At 30.9% G+C, this 22,129-nt stretch overlaps 5 protein-coding genes across 5 annotated transcripts in view; 4 read left to right on the forward strand and 1 right to left on the reverse strand.

Annotated features, from left to right (window-relative positions):
• Nucleotides 1-4,793, forward strand: part of LOC115245955 (lipase 3-like) — a 6,440-nt gene extending 1,647 nt beyond the window's left edge. The window contains exons 4-8 of the mRNA XM_029824483.1: nt 739-985; nt 1,065-1,223; nt 1,470-1,554; nt 1,708-1,850; nt 2,158-4,793. Of these exons, the coding sequence (XP_029680343.1) occupies nt 739-985; nt 1,065-1,223; nt 1,470-1,554; nt 1,708-1,850; nt 2,158-2,313 (790 nt within the window). The 3' untranslated portion in view covers nt 2,314-4,793. The remainder of the gene's footprint in view (nt 1-738; nt 986-1,064; nt 1,224-1,469; nt 1,555-1,707; nt 1,851-2,157) is intronic.
• Nucleotides 4,678-8,044, reverse strand: LOC115245954 (dynein light chain 2, cytoplasmic). The gene is made up of 3 exons (XM_029824482.1): nt 7,706-8,044; nt 6,377-6,494; nt 4,678-5,690 (listed from the first exon to the last, which is right to left on the reverse strand). Exons 2-3 carry the CDS (start codon nt 6,482-6,484, stop codon nt 5,529-5,531), a joined length of 270 nt encoding a protein of 89 aa, XP_029680342.1. The 5' UTR covers nt 6,485-6,494; nt 7,706-8,044; the 3' UTR covers nt 4,678-5,528.
• Nucleotides 8,045-9,468: 1,424 nt separating this feature from the next.
• LOC115246062 (lysosomal aspartic protease-like) lies at nt 9,469-12,344 on the forward strand. The gene is made up of 8 exons (XM_029824649.1): nt 9,469-9,673; nt 9,960-10,201; nt 10,514-10,632; nt 10,809-11,008; nt 11,109-11,231; nt 11,296-11,443; nt 11,570-11,662; nt 11,799-12,344. Exons 1-8 carry the CDS (start codon nt 9,612-9,614, stop codon nt 11,946-11,948), a joined length of 1,137 nt encoding a protein of 378 aa, XP_029680509.1. The 5' UTR covers nt 9,469-9,611; the 3' UTR covers nt 11,949-12,344.
• A 220-nt stretch (nt 12,345-12,564) lies between these two features.
• Nucleotides 12,565-15,644, forward strand: LOC115246061 (lysosomal aspartic protease-like). Its single transcript, XM_029824648.1, has 8 exons — nt 12,565-12,782; nt 13,597-13,847; nt 14,179-14,297; nt 14,430-14,629; nt 14,749-14,871; nt 14,935-15,085; nt 15,213-15,305; nt 15,397-15,644. The coding sequence occupies exons 1-8, from the start codon at nt 12,721-12,723 to the stop codon at nt 15,553-15,555; spliced, it is 1,158 nt and encodes a 385-aa protein (XP_029680508.1). The 5' UTR covers nt 12,565-12,720; the 3' UTR covers nt 15,556-15,644.
• A 1,144-nt stretch (nt 15,645-16,788) lies between these two features.
• LOC115246058 (lysosomal aspartic protease-like) lies at nt 16,789-20,112 on the forward strand. Its single transcript, XM_029824644.1, has 8 exons — nt 16,789-16,962; nt 17,530-17,771; nt 18,591-18,709; nt 18,839-19,038; nt 19,087-19,209; nt 19,275-19,410; nt 19,539-19,634; nt 19,714-20,112. Exons 1-8 carry the CDS (start codon nt 16,895-16,897, stop codon nt 19,846-19,848), a joined length of 1,119 nt encoding a protein of 372 aa, XP_029680504.1. The 5' UTR covers nt 16,789-16,894; the 3' UTR covers nt 19,849-20,112.
• Nucleotides 20,113-22,129: the final 2,017 nt, after the last annotated feature.

The following is a 22,129-nucleotide window of genomic DNA, read 5'->3' on the forward strand; positions in this document are numbered from 1 at the left end:
TCCTACATGTATGTTGTCATTGTAGCCTTTTCGTCCTAAGGACATCCTTGTGCTGTCTGGGTTTCTTCTCGTCAAAAGTTGTTCAATTTGAAGATGTTACAATTTAGCGAAAAATTATCGCAGAAAGCAATTTTTAAATTTTATTTTAAAGCTTTAAATAACAAAATCTTTACTTATCACATGTTTCTTCGATTATTCGATATAACGTCAGACATATACGTACATCATGATTAAATATAACATCAGAATAAATCGTTAAAACTTTATTCGAGCGCAAATAAAACATTGCGTAAACATAAAATTGCATGTGATATGTAAAATTTGATATAATTTATATAAAATGCATCAGAATATTTATACAAGTGGAAGGAAAAAAAATATCCTATATTCTTTTTTTGCCGACATTTATCGATCACATAAAATATTATAATTTCTTTATAATGTTATCTGACGCATTTGGTGCATATCTTTTTTTTATATTTTTATTAAATATTGATCAAATATATTTGCTAAATAAATATTTAAAACATTGAAAATGACATTAATTATATACACACAATACTTAGATTTTAAACTAAATTTTCTTTAGATTTAACTAATGATTACTTGAATATTCTTAAGTACTCTTATAATTACAATAAGTTTATTAGATTATTCTATTCAAATATAAATACTACTATAATATCGAGAATATCAACGAATAATTTATAGAAATCATACCTTTTTTATACATTACAGCTGGCACGAAATCGGCACGCGCGATCTTCCTGCGATAATAGATTATATCCTGAAGACCACCGATCAAGAAAAGCTGTTTTACTTGGGTCATAGCCAAGGTACCACAACCTTCTTTGTAATGGCTATAGAGGTACCCGAATACCAGAACAAGATCCAGGCGATGTTTGCCATGGCTCCTGTCGCTTATTGCGGCAGAATAACGAGTGCAGTTATGCAGCTTCTTGCAAGGTTCATGGATTCCATTGACGTATGTAATTCTAATCTCGATAGAAAAATTACGTCATAATAAACTTCGAAGATTTCACGGATTAAATGTTTCATTATAGATGGTGTTGAAATTTTTCGGTCTATATGAATTCATTCCTACCGACGAAGGGATGAAAGAATTCCAAAAATTAATATGTGCGGAAGACGCCATCACGCAACCCTTCTGCTCGAATCTGCTCTTCCTAATCGCTGGATATAACAAGGAGCAGTTTAATAAGGTATATCTCATTTGTGTATGTCTTTATTTCTTTTAATTATATTTTGAAGTTCGTAGATGATTATCTGCTAAATAATATGGTTTTTTTATCATAACACTCTTGTACTATTGTATGACATAGAAGCGTAATTTCAAGAATTAAGAATTAGTAATTGAACTTAAATATGTATATATAAATTTTTTTGATAGTAACATCAATCATTATTGAGATTCGACAAATATACTTATACTGATACTATTTTTGCAGACTCTTTTACCGATAATCTTGGGACATATTCCCGCTGGTGCATCAACGAAGCAAATAATGCATTATGCGCAACTTGTCAAAAGTGGTAAGTGTTTATTTGTATTAATGTGCTTGTATGCTTAAAAAAAATAAAGCAATATATATATCTATCGTATTCAAATTTTATAAACACTTTTCAAAATTTTATAAAATGTAATATAAAACAATAGTACATTTCTGTTATCATTTATTAAATCAGGACAGTTTAGACAATACGATTATGGATGGCTCGATAATAAAAGGAAATACGGTTCATTTAGTCCACCGATTTATGATCTAAAAAAAATACAAGTACCAGTCTCATTGCATTACAGCAGCAACGATTGGTTGGCGAACATTAAGGTTCGTAACTTTTTTTTACGTATTGGTTTATTTCGAGTATCTTTAATATTTGTCAAGATACTTATTTCTTCATGAAGAAAACAGAATATATAAGCTTATATATGACTCTATATATATTGAAAGAAAAAGAAGAGAAATGAAACATAACCGAAAAACTCTCTTATACATTTTGACAAGATCATATTAGAATTTTGGAGAAAATAAAATCTTTTGTAATATTTAAGATACTCGAGATAAACTGAACTACCATATGTGATGTGATTTTAATTGCACAAATAATTGCATTCACATTGCGCTTTTTCCATAGGACGTGAATAAATTATACACAGAACTTGGCAATCCTTACGGTAAACTCCGAGTTCCACATGATAAATTCAACCATTTGGATTATATGTGGGCTAACGATGTAAAGAGCCTTCTGTATGACAAGATACTAAGCCTAATGACACATTTCCGAAAATAAACATCCGATTGTTTATAGTAAAACTTTGCAAAAATTAATGTACAATTTTTTTGAGGGAAGGGGAGGAGAGATCGCGCAATAACATCCCTCGATATTTTTCCTTGCTTATATGCGTATTGGATCAGTGGCAAGAAAATGGATCGACACTCGACCATTATTACAGATCAAGCGATTTGCGATTATCGGATAAATCCTCTCTGCCACTGAGCGAATACCAGGTTCTTTTCTATTCGCCCTAACAGCATAAAGTATTCTATGAAAAAAAAAACTTATGATAATGTTTGCGAGGAATTAATAATAATTTTTTTAGTTGCGTGTCATTTTCTACTTGCGTCCCAAAAAAATTTAATCTGTAATATAATTAAAGTTTCACTTTCAATCGAATCTAAGTTCAACCATGGCAAACTATATATAAGCAATATTTCAATACTCCTGCGATATTATCTATTTCTCTAATTGTTCCAAATTTCAGTTATCAAGAATAATGTGATAATAAATTAATGAATATAAAATATTTTCTGAAGAAAAATGTAAAAAAATATTTTTGTAGCTTTTTAACTCGTGTCTTTATAAGATTGAAAAGCATATATCTATGATTGTATCTATAATTATATACTAACAATATATAATTATGTTAAAAATCAAATAATGTATCAATAAGTTGATCTAAAATGGATATTAATAAATATAATATTACTGTTATCGATCTTAATTTCAATAAAATGAAGAAAGCGCATATATATTTTACAGAAAAATAATTCTAATAATTCGAAAAATTATTAGGAGGTTGTAAAAGAAGGTAAACATCGCTTTGACATGTACAAGAATATACATATATAAATACAAACGTGTGCGTGATATTGCAAAAGCGCCCATATATTGGTAGTTAGGGACGGAGATATAGGTGAAATATAGGCGAACTTAACAAAGTTACACAAATTATACAGGACACCACAGGTAGTTATCTAGTCGGTCATTCTATATTGTGAGTCGCAAGGTTGAATTTTATCGAGAGAACGCATTATTGATGTCTCGCAACATCATGTGCGTAGGTGTCCATGTGTGCGTAGGATAGGAAGCTGTCGTATGCGCGCGAATACGAGTGTCCGCGATTACAATCCATTTTCCCCTCTCTGTTATTTTAGCTTCATAATTTTCGAAAAAATTCGACCTCATGATATTCAATATCGCACTTTTTATAGGATAATTTCGCTTTCCGTTCTACCTAAACTACCTGTACATTTTGCGCCTCGCAGAAAAGGAAAGTACATCGTTTCGTTGTGTGGAACTGATTTTTATTGTTAAGCACAATAATATCCATCTGCTTTTACCGCATCTTCTGCATGCAGACTCGATCGCGAAAGTATATCTCGAGATCGGCGATGGTGGAAAATACAGAGTGATTCCCACGTCGAGAAGCTCGACTCTCCAAAAAATACGTACATTGTCATACTAGTGACACATTTAGTTTTTTACTTATTAGATCGTATCTTCGAGATAATACGAAAAATATTTCAATTTCAGATACTTTGCAATGTTTTGAAATGTTGGCAAGCGAGTATGACAACCGCTGCCTTAACAGCGTAACAGGTTCTTCGGCAGGTTCATTTAGAACATCTATTAACAACATACTTCTTGAACCAATCTCATGTAGCAAGTACGGCGAAAGCATAACGTACATCATATAACACCGTAAAAGTACAGCTCACATCCTGTGTGTTACTATTTATATATGCAATATTTATGCATCTCAATAAAACTGCTGGAATATATGTACAATATAAATAAATTAAAAAGAACATAATAACATGTTAATCAACTCAGATATTTTCAGATATTCTCGGTAACAAGTCGATTTTCAGTATTTGATTCTTTTTTTTTTTTATATCCGTCATGGTTTTACTTTTGAACACTTTCTGCTACACATATTTGCTACTTATAAAAGTGGCATTGTGTGAATATTTCTATTAAAAAAAAAAGGATTATGCATGGTGTGATAGTATTTTTGTTATTATTTAATAGTCAGTCTAAAATTTGAACAATGTAGCAACGTTTATGATAATCAAATACTGCATGAAAAATTGTTTGAAGATTGCACTATATATAAATAGTATATTATATGTATAATCTATATTTATTATATATATATATATATATATATAAGTACCATAATATGGAGTGTTGAATATTACATAAAAGATAGAATTTAATGAGCAGAAGGTGATATCTTTTTTCTCTGGAAACGAATGTTATACCCCAAGTATACATCGTCTCGAGATAAAATTTTCTTTTTTTGCCTTTTTTGCATTGTAATCTGTGCACAATATAAAAATTATGAAGGTAGAGCAATGAACGAGTCAGATATTGTTATTTAATAGCATGTTAGTTTTATATCGATCGAAATAAAGTTGTTATTAATAAGAGTACGTGTACGATAATGATATCGTACATCGCGAGAGAGATTGAGCTCTTTTTTTTTTCTTTTGCATTCAATCATGTTAACAGTTCTTAGTCTAATCAAAAATGTCAGTCGCTGTAGAAAATACAAAATCAAATTACGTAGTACGCAAAAGGCTATGGTTTCCGATTAATATAAAATAACAATTGCAGAGACAATCAATCTCGTTCGGGCTTACATTCATTATTGGCGATTAGCTACAGATACCATGTACTTCCAGTTTTACGTAGAATATAAAGCAGGGCACACTTCGTGTGTGAACCCGTCTAACGCGAAGTATATGTAGTGCACTTAGAGTGTTATTTGAACACTATATATTAAACAATTACGCTAAAATTTGCTAATTTAAAATCGCCAGTATTGAACTCAACCGTATTTTGCATATTCACCTAATAATATAAAACAAGAACACAACAAACTTGTTGGCATACAAAATACATTTTAACATGTAAGGTTGTATGTCATTTCTTTCTTTTTTTTTCCCAGTTTATCTCCCTACCCTTCGGTGTGTTTCTCTAGAATTTGTTTCGCATAACGACGAACAATATATCAAGTTGGAAACGTTAATATTTCTCTTTTGCTTATCGGGCACATGCGTTGCTTTTTAAAATAAATTTTTTAATGTGTACATAATGCATAATGACGTTCCTTTTACACATGGTGGTGATTTTAAATGTGTATATTTTACGTAGTGAGCAAGGGAGGGAGGGAAGAAGGAAAAAGGAAGGATGGAGTTTAGGAGAATAGAGAAACGAGCTTATCCACTCTTAAAGAGGAGAATGGCTACCTGACCAAGATAGAAATAGATAAAATGTCTTGTTTCGTGCGTCACGTAGCTACCGAAATTACGTCCTACAATGCAATGCCACGTTGGATTATACTTCTTATCGAACTCTTTCTTGATAAACGCTGCAATGTCCTGAAAAAAGATTAAAAGATATTAATGGTCAAATCAATAATGATATTGATTTAACAATCTCATCATGTACAACTTGAGAATTTACATATAATGATACATATATATAATACGTCTCTTTCTTGCAGAGTATAAAATCAATTTTTAACAATTTCAAGATAATTAAACTAAAGTATTAAATTCTTAAATAAAAATCTTTCAAGTTTTATTAAACTATTAAAATAAATAAATCCTATGTTCTACATATAATAAGTTATTCCAAATACCAATTGGTATTTCTTGATTTTTTTAATTTCCTTTAAATTATAAATTCTTAACATATAGATGCAATATTATATACCTCCTATTGAGATGTAGTTTATACCAGTAAAAATTGTTGCATGCCGAGTGCAAAGACTTCAATGAATCTTTTGAGAAAACGTTATGTGACAGATAATTAAATTATCGTCCATAAAATATAATTGTATTAAAAAATTTTAAACTTTTAATATGAAATATAAAAATAGATCTTATTATTAGAGATCTCTATTATGTATCTATAGAAAATATATCTATATCAAATATTTCTATGTATACTTTGATCACATCTTCAATATTCTGTTCCATACAAAATACGTGCTTGCAGAATATTCAGAGTGCATTATCTAATTCAATCACATACATCAAATAAAACTACGAAAAATGCATACCTTTTCTATGTTATATTTTTCGAGAGCTTGGGTAGCGCAGTCAACAGCATCTTGCTGCATCTCCTCTGACATATCAGCATTCTTGATTACTGCCTTTCGGTCCGACATTTTGTCTGTGCTAGAATATAGAGATACAAAATATGGTCATTATTATCGTTCATTGAAATACGCTTTTAATATTATGCAAGTACACTTTTAATATCTTGCAAATATTATGCAAGAGATATTTTTCAATATACTTTTATGTAATAAAAGTAACACAATTGAAAAATTTATTATGTAGATATATATATATATATATATATATACATATATATATATATACATCAAGGAAATATAATACAAATGAACATTTTGAAAGTGGTGCAAACTGTGAGAGAAATATAAATTTAAATAAATTGCAAACATAGAACGTGGGTCCATCACTTTCACCTATATTTCCATCACTTTCAAAATAAGTGATTTATTTATAAGTGACATTATCCGCGTTTTGAACTCAGAGTTAAATGCCACGCGCGAATTAACGGCTGTTTGGCATTCTCCACGCGCGTACGTTATCGAGAAATCGAGAGGAAAAACCTGGACCGAGGGAAGCGCACGACTCTGATAGTAGCGTACACGTTCGACGCCGGCATGACAATACGGCAGTAAATTAAGTGCGGGTAAAGCTCGCTTCAAGACAAAGAGAGAAAAAGACGGAGAACACCCAGAGAAAAAGAGAGAGAGAAAGAGAGAGAGAGAGAAAGGCAGAGTTATATCGCTCGCGCAAATATCAGTGCGATGCACAAATAAAGGATGAGAGGAGAGAAGGATAACTAGAGAAAGAGAGTGAGATAGAGATATACATAGATAGAACAAGAAAAAAAAGGGGGAAGGTGAGAGCGAGAGAGAGAGAGAGGGGGAGAAGTGGAAAAGGACAGCGCGAGCGAACAGTTAAAGAGAGAGGGAGGGACGAAAGGCGCGGGAGGATGGTGTGTTTTGTCGATATGAGACAATAAAGAAATAGCAATTTGGCCGGCACGCGAGGTGCACGGATAGCGAAAGTGGGTCGTGACGTCGAACGCCAACGACGGCGAGCAACGTCACGCCAATGATCCTTCTCTCCCCGACAGGAGAAACTTGAAGCTACATTATTTATTTTTTTTTTTTACGTAAGAGAACGCGCGCGGACCGGACCGATCCGGCGAGGATCCAGTGGCTGCTCTGTATGCTGCCGAGAGGGAAAAAGGGGGGGAGGGGGATATAAATACAAATATATGTATATCTCTGTTACAACGTATCGCCGATGCAGCCGGGGGACGACGCTCCCACGGATTCGTCTTCTCCTACCTTTTCTCGTTGACACCGTCTCCAGCGGATCACACAATACAACGGGCTCGCCCTCCTCTCCGGTGTCCGTATGAGTGACTCGGCCGTACGCGAGTCCGGCCGTTTATTTAGCGCGCGCGTTTGCGATACGCGACGAATGCGTGCCGCGAGGAATATACGCGACGGAGACTCGTTTTTGATGATAAATGGACGACGATCCTCGTTTCCTGTCGCTATTGCCGCTTCACGCTGCCGCTGCTTCGCACACTCGGGAAATTTTGGGCTCGCTGACTCCGGGGGCCAAGAGAGAGAAACGATAACTCCGCGAATCGGGCTCGAGACTGAGAGTGCGGCCAGTCGCCGCGCGATGCCGGCTTGCGATTGGACGGCCGGTAGGGTCTTCTATCAGGAGCTTCTATCGGCCCGGCGTGCATCGCGCGAGATGACGCGCGAAAAAACAAACGCGGAATCTGTGCGCGAAAAAATTCCATCCGATTCACTCGAAAGATTTTCGCCGAAAATGAAAGAAATTTTTGAATTTTTTTTACACGATGTCTTTTTTTCTTAACCTTATTATATATAATCTTTTAGCTGCACAGTTTATACCTTGTCCTATCTCTCTTTAAATCCATCGAGACATAACATTATCTCACACACATCTCTAATATGAAAACTCAAAAACTAGAAGAAATAAAAGCCAAAAAGGACAGACCTATTCTGTATCTGCGTCGATTATTAATGCTGTGATTAAAAAAGAAGAATGAACAGATAAAAATAAATATAGTAGATTAAGCTGCGATTTTAAAATAATTCCAAGAAAGATATAGAATTTTTTAAAAGTAACAAGTTGACTATCAAAACAAAAAAAAATATCGACATGATATTACTTTATTCAAGTTTTATATTTATTATAAGATAATATTTGTTACAAGATAAGAAAAGATAATAAGAAGAATGTTTCATTAAAAAACATTGAAGAAGATTATTTAAATTAGCAAGAGAAAGAACATGGACTGCATAACTTTTCTCGAATTTACATATGTTACTATATTTTCCTGGTTCTTTTATATTTTTTGTCTCATTATTTTTCAATGTTTTCAAGATACAAGCATATTTTTGCATTATTTTAAGCATAGCAATTGCAAGTAATGTTTCATTATTTGATATTATTTGATACCCGCAATGTCTAATTTTAAATGCAAGCAATTAAGATTCGAAATAAAGATATTAAAGTAGAAATATCAAATTAAAAAAAATGATATCTCTCACATTCTATCATGTGTACTTCATTGTCAATCCTATTAAAATTTATTTTTACAGATTTCGATAAGAAAAAACGTAAAGCTTTTTTTATTGTTTGAAAAGTTTGCAAAATTTGCATGTTATCAATATGAATTTTTGCATAATTGTGTCTTAACTTTGAATAGCTCAATATTTTGTTGTGAAAATAACAGATACGGGCTTATTGCCAATTACAATGCTGTTTTTTACCAGTAAAATTTGTAAGATCTATTGTTGTATGATTGTCTATCTGGTCGATGTAAACAATGTATTTTTTCAAAGCTCTGATCGCATTTTCTTCATTAATTATTAATGATTTATTTAAATACATATTGTAATAATAAAAAAATCGTGCATACAAAAAAGAAAAAAATTTAAAATTTAATTTATCGATAAAAAGCTGTCAGGAATATTTTAACGTTCTGCAAGTTGTCATGTTATCAATCCCTTCCCCCATTGTCATCGGTTCTACTTATGCGCAAACAATCATATATATAGCCGCACATATCGATAAACAACGTTAGCAAAAGTGCTAGTGGTTGATTACACTTTATTTTTTTTGTGCATTTAATCGCAAAGTGTAGAAGAAAGCTCGACGTTCAAAATTTCGCGATTCGACGCTTTAGTTGTCGGAAAATTTGGAAACATGTTTCGCCTTCTTGTAGCGGTCGCGGTGCTCTTCGTGTTGATCGATGCGGAACTCCAGAGGTAGCCCTAACACGTATATTGTGATGCATTATATATCGGTGTAATAAATATCACACATAAGATTATACAGATCGATCTCTCTCTCTCCGCATCTGACTTTCTGAAGTCGATACAAAACTTGTACAAAGATGATTAACAATAAACAATTAATCAAATTAATTAAATTATAATGATTTTATTCAAGACTTTGAATTGTAAATTGAATAATATTTTAGAAATTGATGCAATATATGTATGTATGTATGTATGTAAAATAAAACACAAATGTCCTTTATGTTACTTTAAGAATTTCATTGCACAAGATGGATTCTATTCGAAAAGCTTTAAAGAAAGTTGGTACCAACTTGCAACAAGTTGGTTCTTTGATCGAAGCTACAGCGGAACCTTTGTCTAATTATATGGACGCTCAATACTATGGCGAAATGTCCATTGGAACTCCACCCCAGAAATTTAAAATACTATTTGATACTGGTTCCTCAAATCTTTGGGTACCATCCGCACGATGCAGTTCTCAAAATTATGCTTGCTGTAAGTAGTTTAGCATATAAGACCTTAATAAATTTGCGCTTAATAAGAAATTTTATGAAATAAGTTTTACTCAATCCGTGCCCTTCCTTAGACGTACATACAACCGTGAATTGAATGTCGAATAATATATAATCACGCATGCACATTACCAGCCAACGTTAAAGTAAATTTTATATAATATTTCCTAACTTTTATTCGTTAACCATTGCAAAAAATAAATAGTATTGCAATTTATTTAGATCAATAAACAAAATCTATTTTAAAAATCTTTTTAATATTACTGATTTGTGTGTGTGATATTATTTTTTACAGTATTACATAATAAATATAATAGTGCAAAATCTAAAACATATAAACAAAATGGTACTTCGTTTTCTATTAAGTACGGCACTGGCAGTCTGTCTGGATTCTTATCTACGGATGTAGTGAACGTGAGTCTTAATTAAACAAACAATCCAATTCAATTATAACTATAATTGTAGCTGAAATATTTCTTAAGCAATTATATCGTTATTTTTGTGCGCAGCGATATTTTATATCTATTTCTTTATATTGGATGATTGCATAAGTTCGTGCCCGGGCACGAACTTATGCAATCACCTGATAGGTTGCCGGTCTCAATGTTCAGCATCAAACATTTGCGGAAGCAATTGACGAACCAGGCTCAACGTTCGTTGTTGCGAAATTTGACGGTATTATGGGCATGGGTTATCCCTCGATTTCCGTGGATGGAGTGACGCCTGTCTTCTACAACATGGTCAATCAAGGCCTAGTATCATCACCCGTTTTTAGCTTCTATCTGAATAGGTATGTATTTTCTCTAAATATGCACATGACTAAATAAAAGTTTGTAATAAATAAATATGTATTACAATATATAAAAAATATATAACCACACTCTATGCAGAGACCCTTCGGCCAAGGTAGGTGGTGAATTGATATTGGGTGGTTCCGATCCCAATTATTACAAAGGCAGCTTCATATACGTTCCTGTTACTCGCAAAGGATACTGGCAATTTAAAATGGATAAGTACGTTATTTTTTAAATTATTTTAATTATGTTTCAAGAAATTGTTAACATTATCGCGCTGTAGGGTTGAAATAAAAGGTCACACCTTGTGCGCGGATAGTTGCCAAGCTATTGCTGATACAGGTACCTCGCTAATAGTTGGACCAAAATCGGACATTGCAATTATTAACAAATTAATTGGAGCCAATAGTGATAATTATGGAAATGCAATAGTAAGTACACAATTATACTTCTTTCATAGCACAATTGTTATAGAAAAATTATGAATTGTTTCTAAAATATAAATTAATATTTGTTAAATTATTAATTACTAATTTGATATTATATTTTGGTTAAAGGTGGATTGTAATCGGATTTCTTGGTTGCCCCAAATTACTTTTGTTATAGTTGGTAAAAAGTTCATTCTCACCAGTAAGGATTATATCATTCAGGTAAGTATCATATACATCGTAATTCGGCTTAAATTATTTAAGATTAAGTTTATAGCTGAAGCTTTCTTTTCTTAGTTAATTCAAGTTGAATTATTTAAAAATAGGAAGCTCACACTGTGTACTTAATTCTTCGTAGGATACACAAAACGACGGCACCAAGACTTGTATGAGCGGTTTTTCGGCATCTGACTCACCTTTATGGATACTGGGCGATGTATTTATTGGTCGTTACTACACCGAGTTTGATATGGGAAATAATCGAGTCGGATTTGCCACGGTGATATAAATGTCGATTGTCTTCCTTTAAATTTACCATTAGATCTAAAATGATGACAATAAGCTAAATCATAAACTCAAACAAAGAAATCTATTTAATTACAAAAAAATATATTATATCCCGTGATGTATACCTTGTCGTCAGTTTTATTAAAATTTATCTGCATTTAAGTTTCAATAGAAAAAAACTTTAATCTTTTTTTATCGTCAACTGACAAAGAGTTTGCATGTCATCAGCATAAATGTTGTATAATTTGTGCATAATTGTACTTCAACCTTGAATAGCACAAGATTTTGTTGTGAAAGTAGCTGATATGGATTTGCTGTCAATTACAATGCAGCTTCTTGCAAACAAAATATTATTTGCAAAGTCCATTGTTGTATGATTGTCTATCTAATCGACGTAAGCAATGTATTCTTTTGAAGCGTTGATCGCTTTTTTGCCTCATTAATTATTAAAGATTTATTTAAATATATGTTGTAGTAATTCAAGAAAATTGTGCATACAAAATACCTTATTATCAAATATAATTAATCGATAAAAATTTATCAGAGGTTTTCGAACATTTTGCGCGTTGTCATGTTATACTAATCCCTCCCAGTGCAGATACTGCTTAACATGCAACCGTATATAGCTCCGTCGTATATCAATAAATACCGTTAACGAAAACGCCAGTTAGTTGATTGCGCTTTATTTTTTTTGTGCGTCCAGTCACAAAGTGCAAAAAAAAAACTTGGAAGTTTCACAATTCGAAGCTTTAGTGGTCAAAAAATTCAAAAATATGTTTCGTCTTCTTGTGGCGGCGGCGGCGCTCTTCGTCTTGATCGACGCGAAACTCCAGAGGTCAGGGTACTACATTGTCAATCGGCGTGATATCGAGATTATAAAGATCAATCTCCTTCTCTCTCTCGCATCTGATTTTCTAGAATCAACATGAAAACGATGAGCATTTCAATAATGATTAAACGAAATTTTTTTTAAAGTAAGAGCGTAGAATGTGTTCCTGAAAAAAATATTTTCTGTGAGCGAAACTCCCGCTTTCGTTCATCTTATCACGTTTCTAAAATAAATATGCATGAATACTGTGATTTGTGGTAAAATATATAATTGTCAACTATTTTTTGAAATAATAAATACTAAATAAGTAAACTATATATTAGTGAGTTGCTCTTTGTCATGTATTTATTCTCTGTATATTATATTCTCGTTTAGAAGTATATATAATCACCTTATTTGAAGTTATTTTCTTTGTATCAGATTCTTTTTTACTTGCAATGTTATCTTTAACAAAAAATCAGAGTTTATTGAGTTATAATGATGTTATACATATTTAAAACTTTTGACTATAAATTAAATAATATATTATAAATATGTAAGCAATATATTGTATGTAATGTATAATCTAAAATAATCATCGATTTAGTTATAATTAAAGTTTTTGATATAATTATATTTAAATACATTTACATTGTAAATATATAAGATAAAATTAATTTCTGGGATAAAAACTGAACTTGTACAGCTTTCTCATAACTTATATTTCTTTGGAATCTGCTGCGTTTAAATCATTAAAAAATTAAATATACATTTTACATAAGTGTGTATATATATGAATACATGTAAGCATGTAACAAAATGTTCTGCATGTTAATTCAAGGATTTTATTACACAAGACGGATTCTGTTCGACAAGCTTTGAAGAAAGTTGGCACCGACTTACAAGAGATTGAATCGGTCGAAGAAAATTCTACTTCTGCAATAGAACCATTATCCAATTATTTGGATGCTCAGTATTATGGTGATATAGAAATTGGAACTCCGCCGCAGAAATTTAAAGTAATATTTGATACTGGCTCCTCAAATCTTTGGGTACCATCTAAAAAGTGTGACCTTCTCAATATTCCTTGCAGTAAGTATCTTCTTGTCATTATACATATATACACACACACACACACACACACACATATATATATATATATATATATATATATATATGGAATATCAATTGACTCGCACTCACTATAAGTGTACACAATTATATTTATTGATAAAAAATAAATCCAAAAATCCTGAAAGTTTGACGAACAATGATAACTCAAAAATAAAAACGACAAATGCATTTATATATATATTAGGTATCTGATAATTCAAATAATTATTGTACATTTAGATTAATAAGACTTATTTTTAAAATCTCTCTAACATTGCTAGCTTGTGATATTACTTACTATTTTTTACAGTATTACATAATAAATATGATAGTACAAAATCCAGCACATATAGACCAAATGGTACTCCGTTTGCTATTCAGTATGGCACTGGCAGTCTGGCTGGATTCTTATCTACTGATGTAGTAAATGTGAGTCATCATTAAACAAACAATTCAATACAGTCACAACTACAATCACGGTTAATAAACATTTTCCAAGTATCCTTTTTTGTTATTCTTGTTCCTAGTGATATTTTATTATTAATACAAATTTCTTTATAGGTTGCCGGTCTCAATGTTCAAAACCAAACATTCGCGGAAGCGATTGACGAGCCAGGCTTAACATTTGTTGCTGCGAAATTCGATGGTATCATGGGCATGGGTTATCCCACGATATCCGTGGATGGAGTGACGCCTGTCTTCTATAACATGATCAAACAAGATCTAGTGTCACCAGCCATTTTTAGTTTTTATCTGAATCGGTACGTACAGATATCTTCTTTCCATATGCATACTGCATATAACTATAAAAATGTTTTTAATAAAAAAATATATATTTTTTTATATATTATAATATAGAGAAAATATGTAATCTATGCAGAGACCCTTCGGCTAAGGTGGGTGGTGAATTGATATTGGGTGGTTCCGATTCCAATTATTATAAAGGCAATTTCACATACGTTCCTGTTACTCGCAAAGGATACTGGCAATTTAAAATGGATGAGTACGTTATTTTTTAATTATATTAATCATGTTTCAACAAATTGTTAATGTTATCACGCTGTAGGGTCAGAATAATCAAAACTAAAGGCAAACAAGGTAAGACTTTGTGCACGGGTGGCTGCCAAGCTATTGCTGACACAGGAACCTCGCTAATCATTGGACCAGTAGTAGACATCGCAATTATTAACGAACATATTGGAGCTATTGATGGAATAGTAAGTAAACAATCATTTCACAAAGGCACGGTCTTCTATAGAAAAATTATAAAAAAATGTTATTAAAATATAAATTAATATTTGTTAAAATACTAATTATTAATTTGATGTTCTCTTTTGTTTCAAGGTAGATTGCCATCAGATTCCTAAATTGCCTACAATCAGTTTTATTGTGGGTGGTAAGACATTTAATCTTACCGGTGAAGATTATATCATTCAGGTGAATAACATGAATCGTTGAAAATTGGTTTAAATTTTAAATTATTTAAGAATAGGAAACAATCACACTTTGTGTACTTAATTCTTTGCAGATTAAACAGGTCAACATCATGTCATGTACGAGCGGCTTCCAGGGATCTGACATGGCATCAAATGGTTTGCAATGGATTTTAGGCGATGTATTTATTGGCCGTTATTACACCGAGTTCGACGTAGATAATAATCGAGTAGGATTTGCTGTGGCGAAATAAATGTAGTAATATTTTCTCTTTTAGCTTATAACACTGTATTATTATAAAATATATTATATATTAAATGCAAATAAATTTGTTAAAAAATACATATTTTTTCATATTCTTTATATATTGATTTTATATATTAATCCTTCAGTTTTATTTACATTATTTATATATTTTATTTTAATGGTAATCCAATTGTTTCTCCTAATGTCTTCTTTATAATAATGTTTCTCGTGATTAAATTGCTTTTTATTTTGATATATATACATGGCATACATTTTGATATATATATATATATATATATATATACATGATAGAAATGTACATAATGTGGATTATTAAGTTTTGTACAAGCTTGGATTAAAAAAAAATTAGTATTAAATATTGCTCTTATATAATTACCATATAACAACACAATTGTTCTCATAGCAAATTTAATAATTACGGGATCCTCGTACGTATTCGAAAACCGTGCATATCTCTAATTACGTTTTTAAAAACCTGCAAAAGCATTTATCAAACAAAGTAATTTATAACATAATATATTTTCACAAATATAATAATAGTTATCAAATTCATATTATACATAGTATAAATATATAAAAGTGTTATATAAGTTTTATGTATACATATAAGAGATACATATGTAGACAAAAATGATTAAAAAAGAAAATGAGTGTACAATTTTACTTAAATAAATAAAAAAGAAAATGTAAAATAACTAAAATTTTTCAAAAAAGCGTGGCTCAGCTGTATTCCAAATCGGAACAAAAATTAATCGAAGTAAAACAAACATGCCACATCACGTGTTATGTTCTTCTTTATCATCAATTTTTTCTAAAATTATTTGGATAGTTCTCGATAAGAAAAAAAATTCAATCTTTTTTTATCGCCAACCGACAAAATTAGCATGTCATCAACAATTTTTGCATAATTTATGCATAATTAAGCTTTAATGTTGAACATCGCGATACTTTACTATGAAAGCAGCTGATATGAACTTATTGTTAATTACAATTCTTGCGAGCAATATGTCATTTGCAAAATTCATTGTTACATGGCTGTCTGTCTAGTCAACATAAACAATGTATTATTTAGAAACGCTGATCGCTTCTTCCTCATTAATCACGCACACATTTAATAATTTATTTCAATGCAAATTGTGCTAATTAAAGGAAATACTAAACAAGATATTTTTAGATTTGATTGATCGATAGAAATCCGGAAGCATTTCGAACGTGAATCGTATATACAGTCGCTGCTATATGTCAATAAACAAGAGCTTCTAGTAGTCGACTACAATTTATTTTTTGTACGTCCACTCACAAAGTGCAGAAGAAATTTCGCAAACATGTTTCGTTTTCTCGTGGTGGCCGCGGCACTTTTCGTGCTGATCGATGGCCAAACAAAAATCCAGAGGTAAGCATACACATCATATTGCATTATATATTGGCGTGATAAATATCGAATTTATAAGGATCGATGCATTTCATTGTCGCATCTGATTTCCTGAAATCGATACAAAACCTGCGTAAATGTGATTGCGTTTTAATCAGAATTGGACGAAATTTCTTTACGAAAATGTATGTGTTTGTTTATTAATCAAAAAAGATAAAAGTAGAATGTTTTTGAAAAAATATTCTCTATGGATTCGTGAAGCATATACTTTTGTCTATCTTATAGCGGTATTCTTATCGCATTTCTAATAGTAAATTATTTTCTGACGTGTAAGCAGATGAATTAAATATTGGTGAGCAGTTTTTTCTTATTTGTTTACTTGACGCAATCTCTATACATATACTCTATTTCTAGTAAATACAGTCATCTAATTTTGAATTATCTTTTTGTTTTTAGATATCTAAGATTACATAAAACGATATCTTTAACTAACACTCCAAACCTATTAAATTATAATGTTTTAATTTAAGACTTTACTCTTTCAATTATATATATACATGTAACAAAATATCTTTATATTATTTTAAGAATTAAATTGCACAAGATGGATTCTATACGAAAAGCTTTGAAGAAAGCTGGTCTTGACGTGCAACAAATTTTAGCCGAAGATAATACAGGAGCGGAAGGTTTGACCAATTATCTAGACATGGAGTACTATGGTCAAATCAGTATCGGAACTCCACCGCAAACCTTTACAGTAATATTTGATACTGGTTCCTCAAATCTTTGGGTGCCATCGCAAAAATGCCAATCTGATAATCAAGCTTGCGGTAAGTATATATTAATATATATATATATATATATATATATATATATATATGCATATACAGGGTAATAATTAATTTGGGCCCATAAGTACATAGCAATATATTTTGAACTGCGTGGCTCACGAATGAATGTTCGTTTAACAAAAGGTGAATCGAGAAAAAACTTATTTCATACTTCCTTCTTTGTTTTAAACAGGTAAAAATAGTTAAAAATGATTATACACTTTTCGATATTTTTCATCAAGAAATATCGTTATGTGTACTTATTGTTAGTAAATGCGAATTAATTAACACTTTGTCAGTATATGAATATATTACTATTTATGTAATATTTTATTATTTATAAATGCGCATATTGTATTTAATAATATTAATTATTGCTTACAAATATTAAAGAAAATCTGAATTTTTTGGAATAATTAATATCAAACCAATGCAGTAAAGAAAAAATGTTATAAATGTTATGAAATTCTATTCTATTTAATAATTATATTTTTTACATATAATCTTTTAGAATCTTTAAAAGAGATGAACAAGTGCAATTCTAAAAATGAAAATTATTGATAATATAAATATCGCAAAACCAAGCTTTACAATTTGCATGCACAGACTTATTTCTGCTATTTATCACGCTCACGTTCTGAAGATACAGATAAGTTTTGACACGCAAAGATAATTCAAAAGTTAAAACGACGAATTCGTTTGCTAATAATATCTAATAATTCAAATAAGCATTCTTTATTCGGATCAATAACATTTTTTTTTATTTTTGAAAATTTTTTGATACTGCTAACTTGTGATATTACTTATTATTTTTTACAGCATTACATCATAGATACGATAGTAGCAAATCGACCACATATGAAGCAAATGGTAAACCGTTTGCTATTCAGTATGGCACTGGCAGTCTGTCTGGATTCTTATCTACTGATGTAGTAAATGTGAGTCATCGTTAATCAAACTAATCCAATACAATCACTACAACCGTAATTTATAAACATTTTATAACCATTTTCATGTTATTATCGTGCGTCGTAAGATTTTATTATTAATACTATTTTTTTTTACAGGTTGCCGGCCTCAATGTTCAACACCAAACATTCGCAGAAGCAACCTCTGAGCCTGGCTCAACGTTCGTTTATGCGCAATTTGACGGTATCTTGGGTTTGGGCTATGACACGATATCCGAAGATGGAGTGACGCCTGTCTTCTACAACATGGTCCAACAAGGCCTAGTAGAACAACCTATTTTTAGCTTCTATCTGAATCAGTTCGTATTTTTTTTCCATATGCACAGTACATATCTATAAAAATGTAGAGATGACTCTTCGGCCGAGGTAGGTGAATTGATATTTGGTGGTACTGATCCTGATCATTACGTCGGTGAGATCACATACGTTCCTGTTACTCAACAAGGATACTGGCAATTTGCTCTGGATGGGTATGTCTTTTTTTTTAATTACACTGGTTATGTTCCAACAAAATTTTAACGTTATTGCGCTGTAGTGTCAAAGTAGGTGATAAATACATGGTCGTGGCTGGCTACCAAGCTATCGCTGACACGGGTACCTCACTAATAGTTGGACCATCAGACATTATCGACGTTATTAACCAAAAAATTGGAGCTGATAGTAATGGAAACGTAAGTAAACAATCATATTTTTCACAATAGCATACCTTTCTATAAAAAAATCATAAAATGTTACTAAATATATATTAATATTTTGTTAAATGACTAATCAATAATTTGATATTCTTTTTTATTTCAAGGTGGACTGCAGTCAGCTTTCTAATTTGCCTACAATTAGTTTTATTGTGAATAGTGGAACATACTTAGGTCTTACTCCTGACTATTATATTATTCAAGTAAGTATTATGAATTGTAATTTGGTTTAAATTATTTAAGAATATGAAATATTCGCATTGTGTATTTAATTTTTCGCAGGATCAAGGAACATGTATAAGCGGCTTCTCAGGATCTGACTCATCGCTATGGATTCTGGGCGATGTATTTCTTCGTCGTTACTATAGCGTGTATGATCAGGGAAATAACCAAGTGGGATTTGCTCAGTCGAAATAAATGTCAATTGCCCTGTTTTGAAGTTATACCGTTAGACATTAGATATAAATGACAACCTTGCAAAAAATGAAAAAAAAATTCTTTTTTTATAACATTTAATGCTTATTGTTTCGTAATTTTTAATTATAATTATTTATGCGGTGCACTGTTATAAACGGATATTTTTGTGATATATTCAAAAATTAAAATAAAGATATATGCGAAATTTTCCATCAATATAATTTGATGTATCTATTATATATTGTCCAAATACAAATAAATATGTTAAAAATAAAATAATCTTTTTGTGTATCCAATATTTCGATTTTATATATTAATCTTCCACACAGTTAAGAACTTGCAAACATTCATCAAACAAAGTAATTTATAATATATTTCCACTCATGTAGTTATAGTTTTCTCTTGGAGAAAATCGCTAGATCTTTCCATATTAATGATTCAAACTTCACGGTATTTAAGCCTTTAAATTTTGAAACAACCATATTTATGTCAAATATTGTATGGCAGTCATTTAAAATACAATTACATTAACAATAAACAAAATTCTTACTATAATATGTCTTTCTCTTTAAAGATAAATTGCATTGAAAAGAATATTACAGCTAATATATTTATGCATTATAAATTGTCCCATAGTTCCTAATTTGTAAGAAATATGCTATTATATAAATTTAATATCATCCAATAAAATTTGCAAATAGTAATATATAATGAAACGTGTGCTTATATATACATATAAATATATACATACACACATACATACATACATACATATATATATGTTTACTATTACCATTGCAAATTTGTAATTGCATATTTTTGATTCTTATAATTTTCAATGCAGATCAGTATCAATTAAGCTATTTACACGATGCGTCCTTTTCTACTTAGAGGCGCACTCGCCATACTCTGTTACCACAGGTATCTGTTATCACTTTTGCAATGTTCATTTAAATACTATGTCACACATCAATTTGTATATCACTATCTTCTGCTTCACTTTCAGTACTCACCATAGCATCTTCCCCCACTAACAAAGCAGCAGGTAAGTTTTGTGGTACATTGTCAATGTCTAGTCTCGGAGTGGAATACACATTTAAAACTTGTATTGTTGTAGGAGACGTCGATAGACACTGCGGTACAGATCCCAGAGGGTCTCCACTTAGTGCGTCGCAATCCAAAGAGGTGGACAGTTGCAATATATGAAAAAAATAAGTTTTTAATGCATAAAATGAATTAATTGAAGATGTCTATGTTATTAAAATAAAGAAAAATGAGTTTTTTTGCAAATACGTATCTATCTTGTCAGCATAAGGCTTTTGCAATGATCCGAATAATTGAGCAATAAATAAACTTGTCGGAAGGCAAATAGTGAACGAAACTCCGTGCTCTTCAGGCACATATTATTATTTCATGCTTCTTCAATGAGACATTATTGACTAAAGTTGCATTGAATAATTTCCCATTATACTCGCATTACTTTTTTGGATTTTAATTGCATTTCGTATATACATTTTTTTTTTAACGCGCATGCTGAAACTATCCTGCGAATTGATGCTTATAGTCTATCAGAGGGAGACAATATTAAAGGCGGTGATGTATATGTAGATACATTGAATTTAACGACATAAGAACTTATACAACCCTATCTCCATAATCTTCGAAATGGACCTAATTTTTTTTTAGCTATATTTGTGAATGAATTTTTTCTACGAATTTATAAGATATAAAAAACTGTATGAAGTTAGTAAAAATAAAATATAAATTGCAAAATAAATAATATATATTTAAAGATTTTACATTAAAAAATAAATTTTTTATTTACAAATAAAATAAGACGATTAATCGACGCTTTTATATATGTATATTTTTTAGATATAATTAATACATTTTGATCTTTTTTCCTTTAATCTACTTTTGAAACATTGATTTATTTCAAAACATCGTTCGCATTTCTAATTCGAAGTCGCGTGGGAAACAAGCAATATTTCGATAAGATTGGTAAGAGGGCAAGAGCATATATTTATAAAGACAAAAAATGATTAAAAAACGAGTGGACAGTTTTTTGTTTGCATAAATAAAAAAGAAAACTTAAAATAAGAATTTTTCAAAATAACGATAAGTATTGTTGATAGTTATCGCTGAATAATCAGCTGAGTCCCTAGCCGAGACAAGTATCATTATTAAATTTTAAAAAAGTATCATATCATGTTGTATGTTCCTCATCATCGATTTTATTAATATTTATCCACATAGGTTCTGATTTTTAAAAAAATTTAAT

Source organism: Formica exsecta, unplaced genomic scaffold, assembly GCF_003651465.1.
Source record: "Formica exsecta isolate Colony F162 unplaced genomic scaffold, ASM365146v1 scaffold138, whole genome shotgun sequence".
In the NCBI taxonomy this organism is placed as follows: domain Eukaryota; kingdom Metazoa; phylum Arthropoda; class Insecta; order Hymenoptera; family Formicidae; genus Formica; species Formica exsecta.

Coding starts and splice junctions, on each gene's coding strand:
- LOC115245954 (XM_029824482.1), bottom strand. CDS start 6,484: ATGTCGGACCGAAAGGCAGTAATCAAGAATGCTGATATGTCAGAGGAG. Junction 5,691..6,376: donor AAAAATATAACATAGAAAAG/GTATGCATTTTT, acceptor ATCTTTTTTCAG/GACATTGCAGCGTTTATCAA.
- LOC115246062 (XM_029824649.1), top strand. CDS start 9,612: ATGTTTCGCCTTCTTGTAGCGGTCGCGGTGCTCTTCGTGTTGATCGAT. Junction 11,009..11,108: donor TTTAGCTTCTATCTGAATAG/GTATGTATTTTC, acceptor CACTCTATGCAG/AGACCCTTCGGCCAAGGTAG. Junction 11,663..11,798: donor GTAAGGATTATATCATTCAG/GTAAGTATCATA, acceptor AATTCTTCGTAG/GATACACAAAACGACGGCAC.
- LOC115246061 (XM_029824648.1), top strand. CDS start 12,721: ATGTTTCGTCTTCTTGTGGCGGCGGCGGCGCTCTTCGTCTTGATCGAC. Junction 14,298..14,429: donor TATCTACTGATGTAGTAAAT/GTGAGTCATCAT, acceptor ATTTCTTTATAG/GTTGCCGGTCTCAATGTTCA. Junction 15,086..15,212: donor TTGGAGCTATTGATGGAATA/GTAAGTAAACAA, acceptor TTTTGTTTCAAG/GTAGATTGCCATCAGATTCC.
- LOC115246058 (XM_029824644.1), top strand. CDS start 16,895: ATGTTTCGTTTTCTCGTGGTGGCCGCGGCACTTTTCGTGCTGATCGAT. Junction 19,039..19,086: donor TTTAGCTTCTATCTGAATCA/GTTCGTATTTTT, acceptor ATAAAAATGTAG/AGATGACTCTTCGGCCGAGG. Junction 19,635..19,713: donor CTGACTATTATATTATTCAA/GTAAGTATTATG, acceptor AATTTTTCGCAG/GATCAAGGAACATGTATAAG.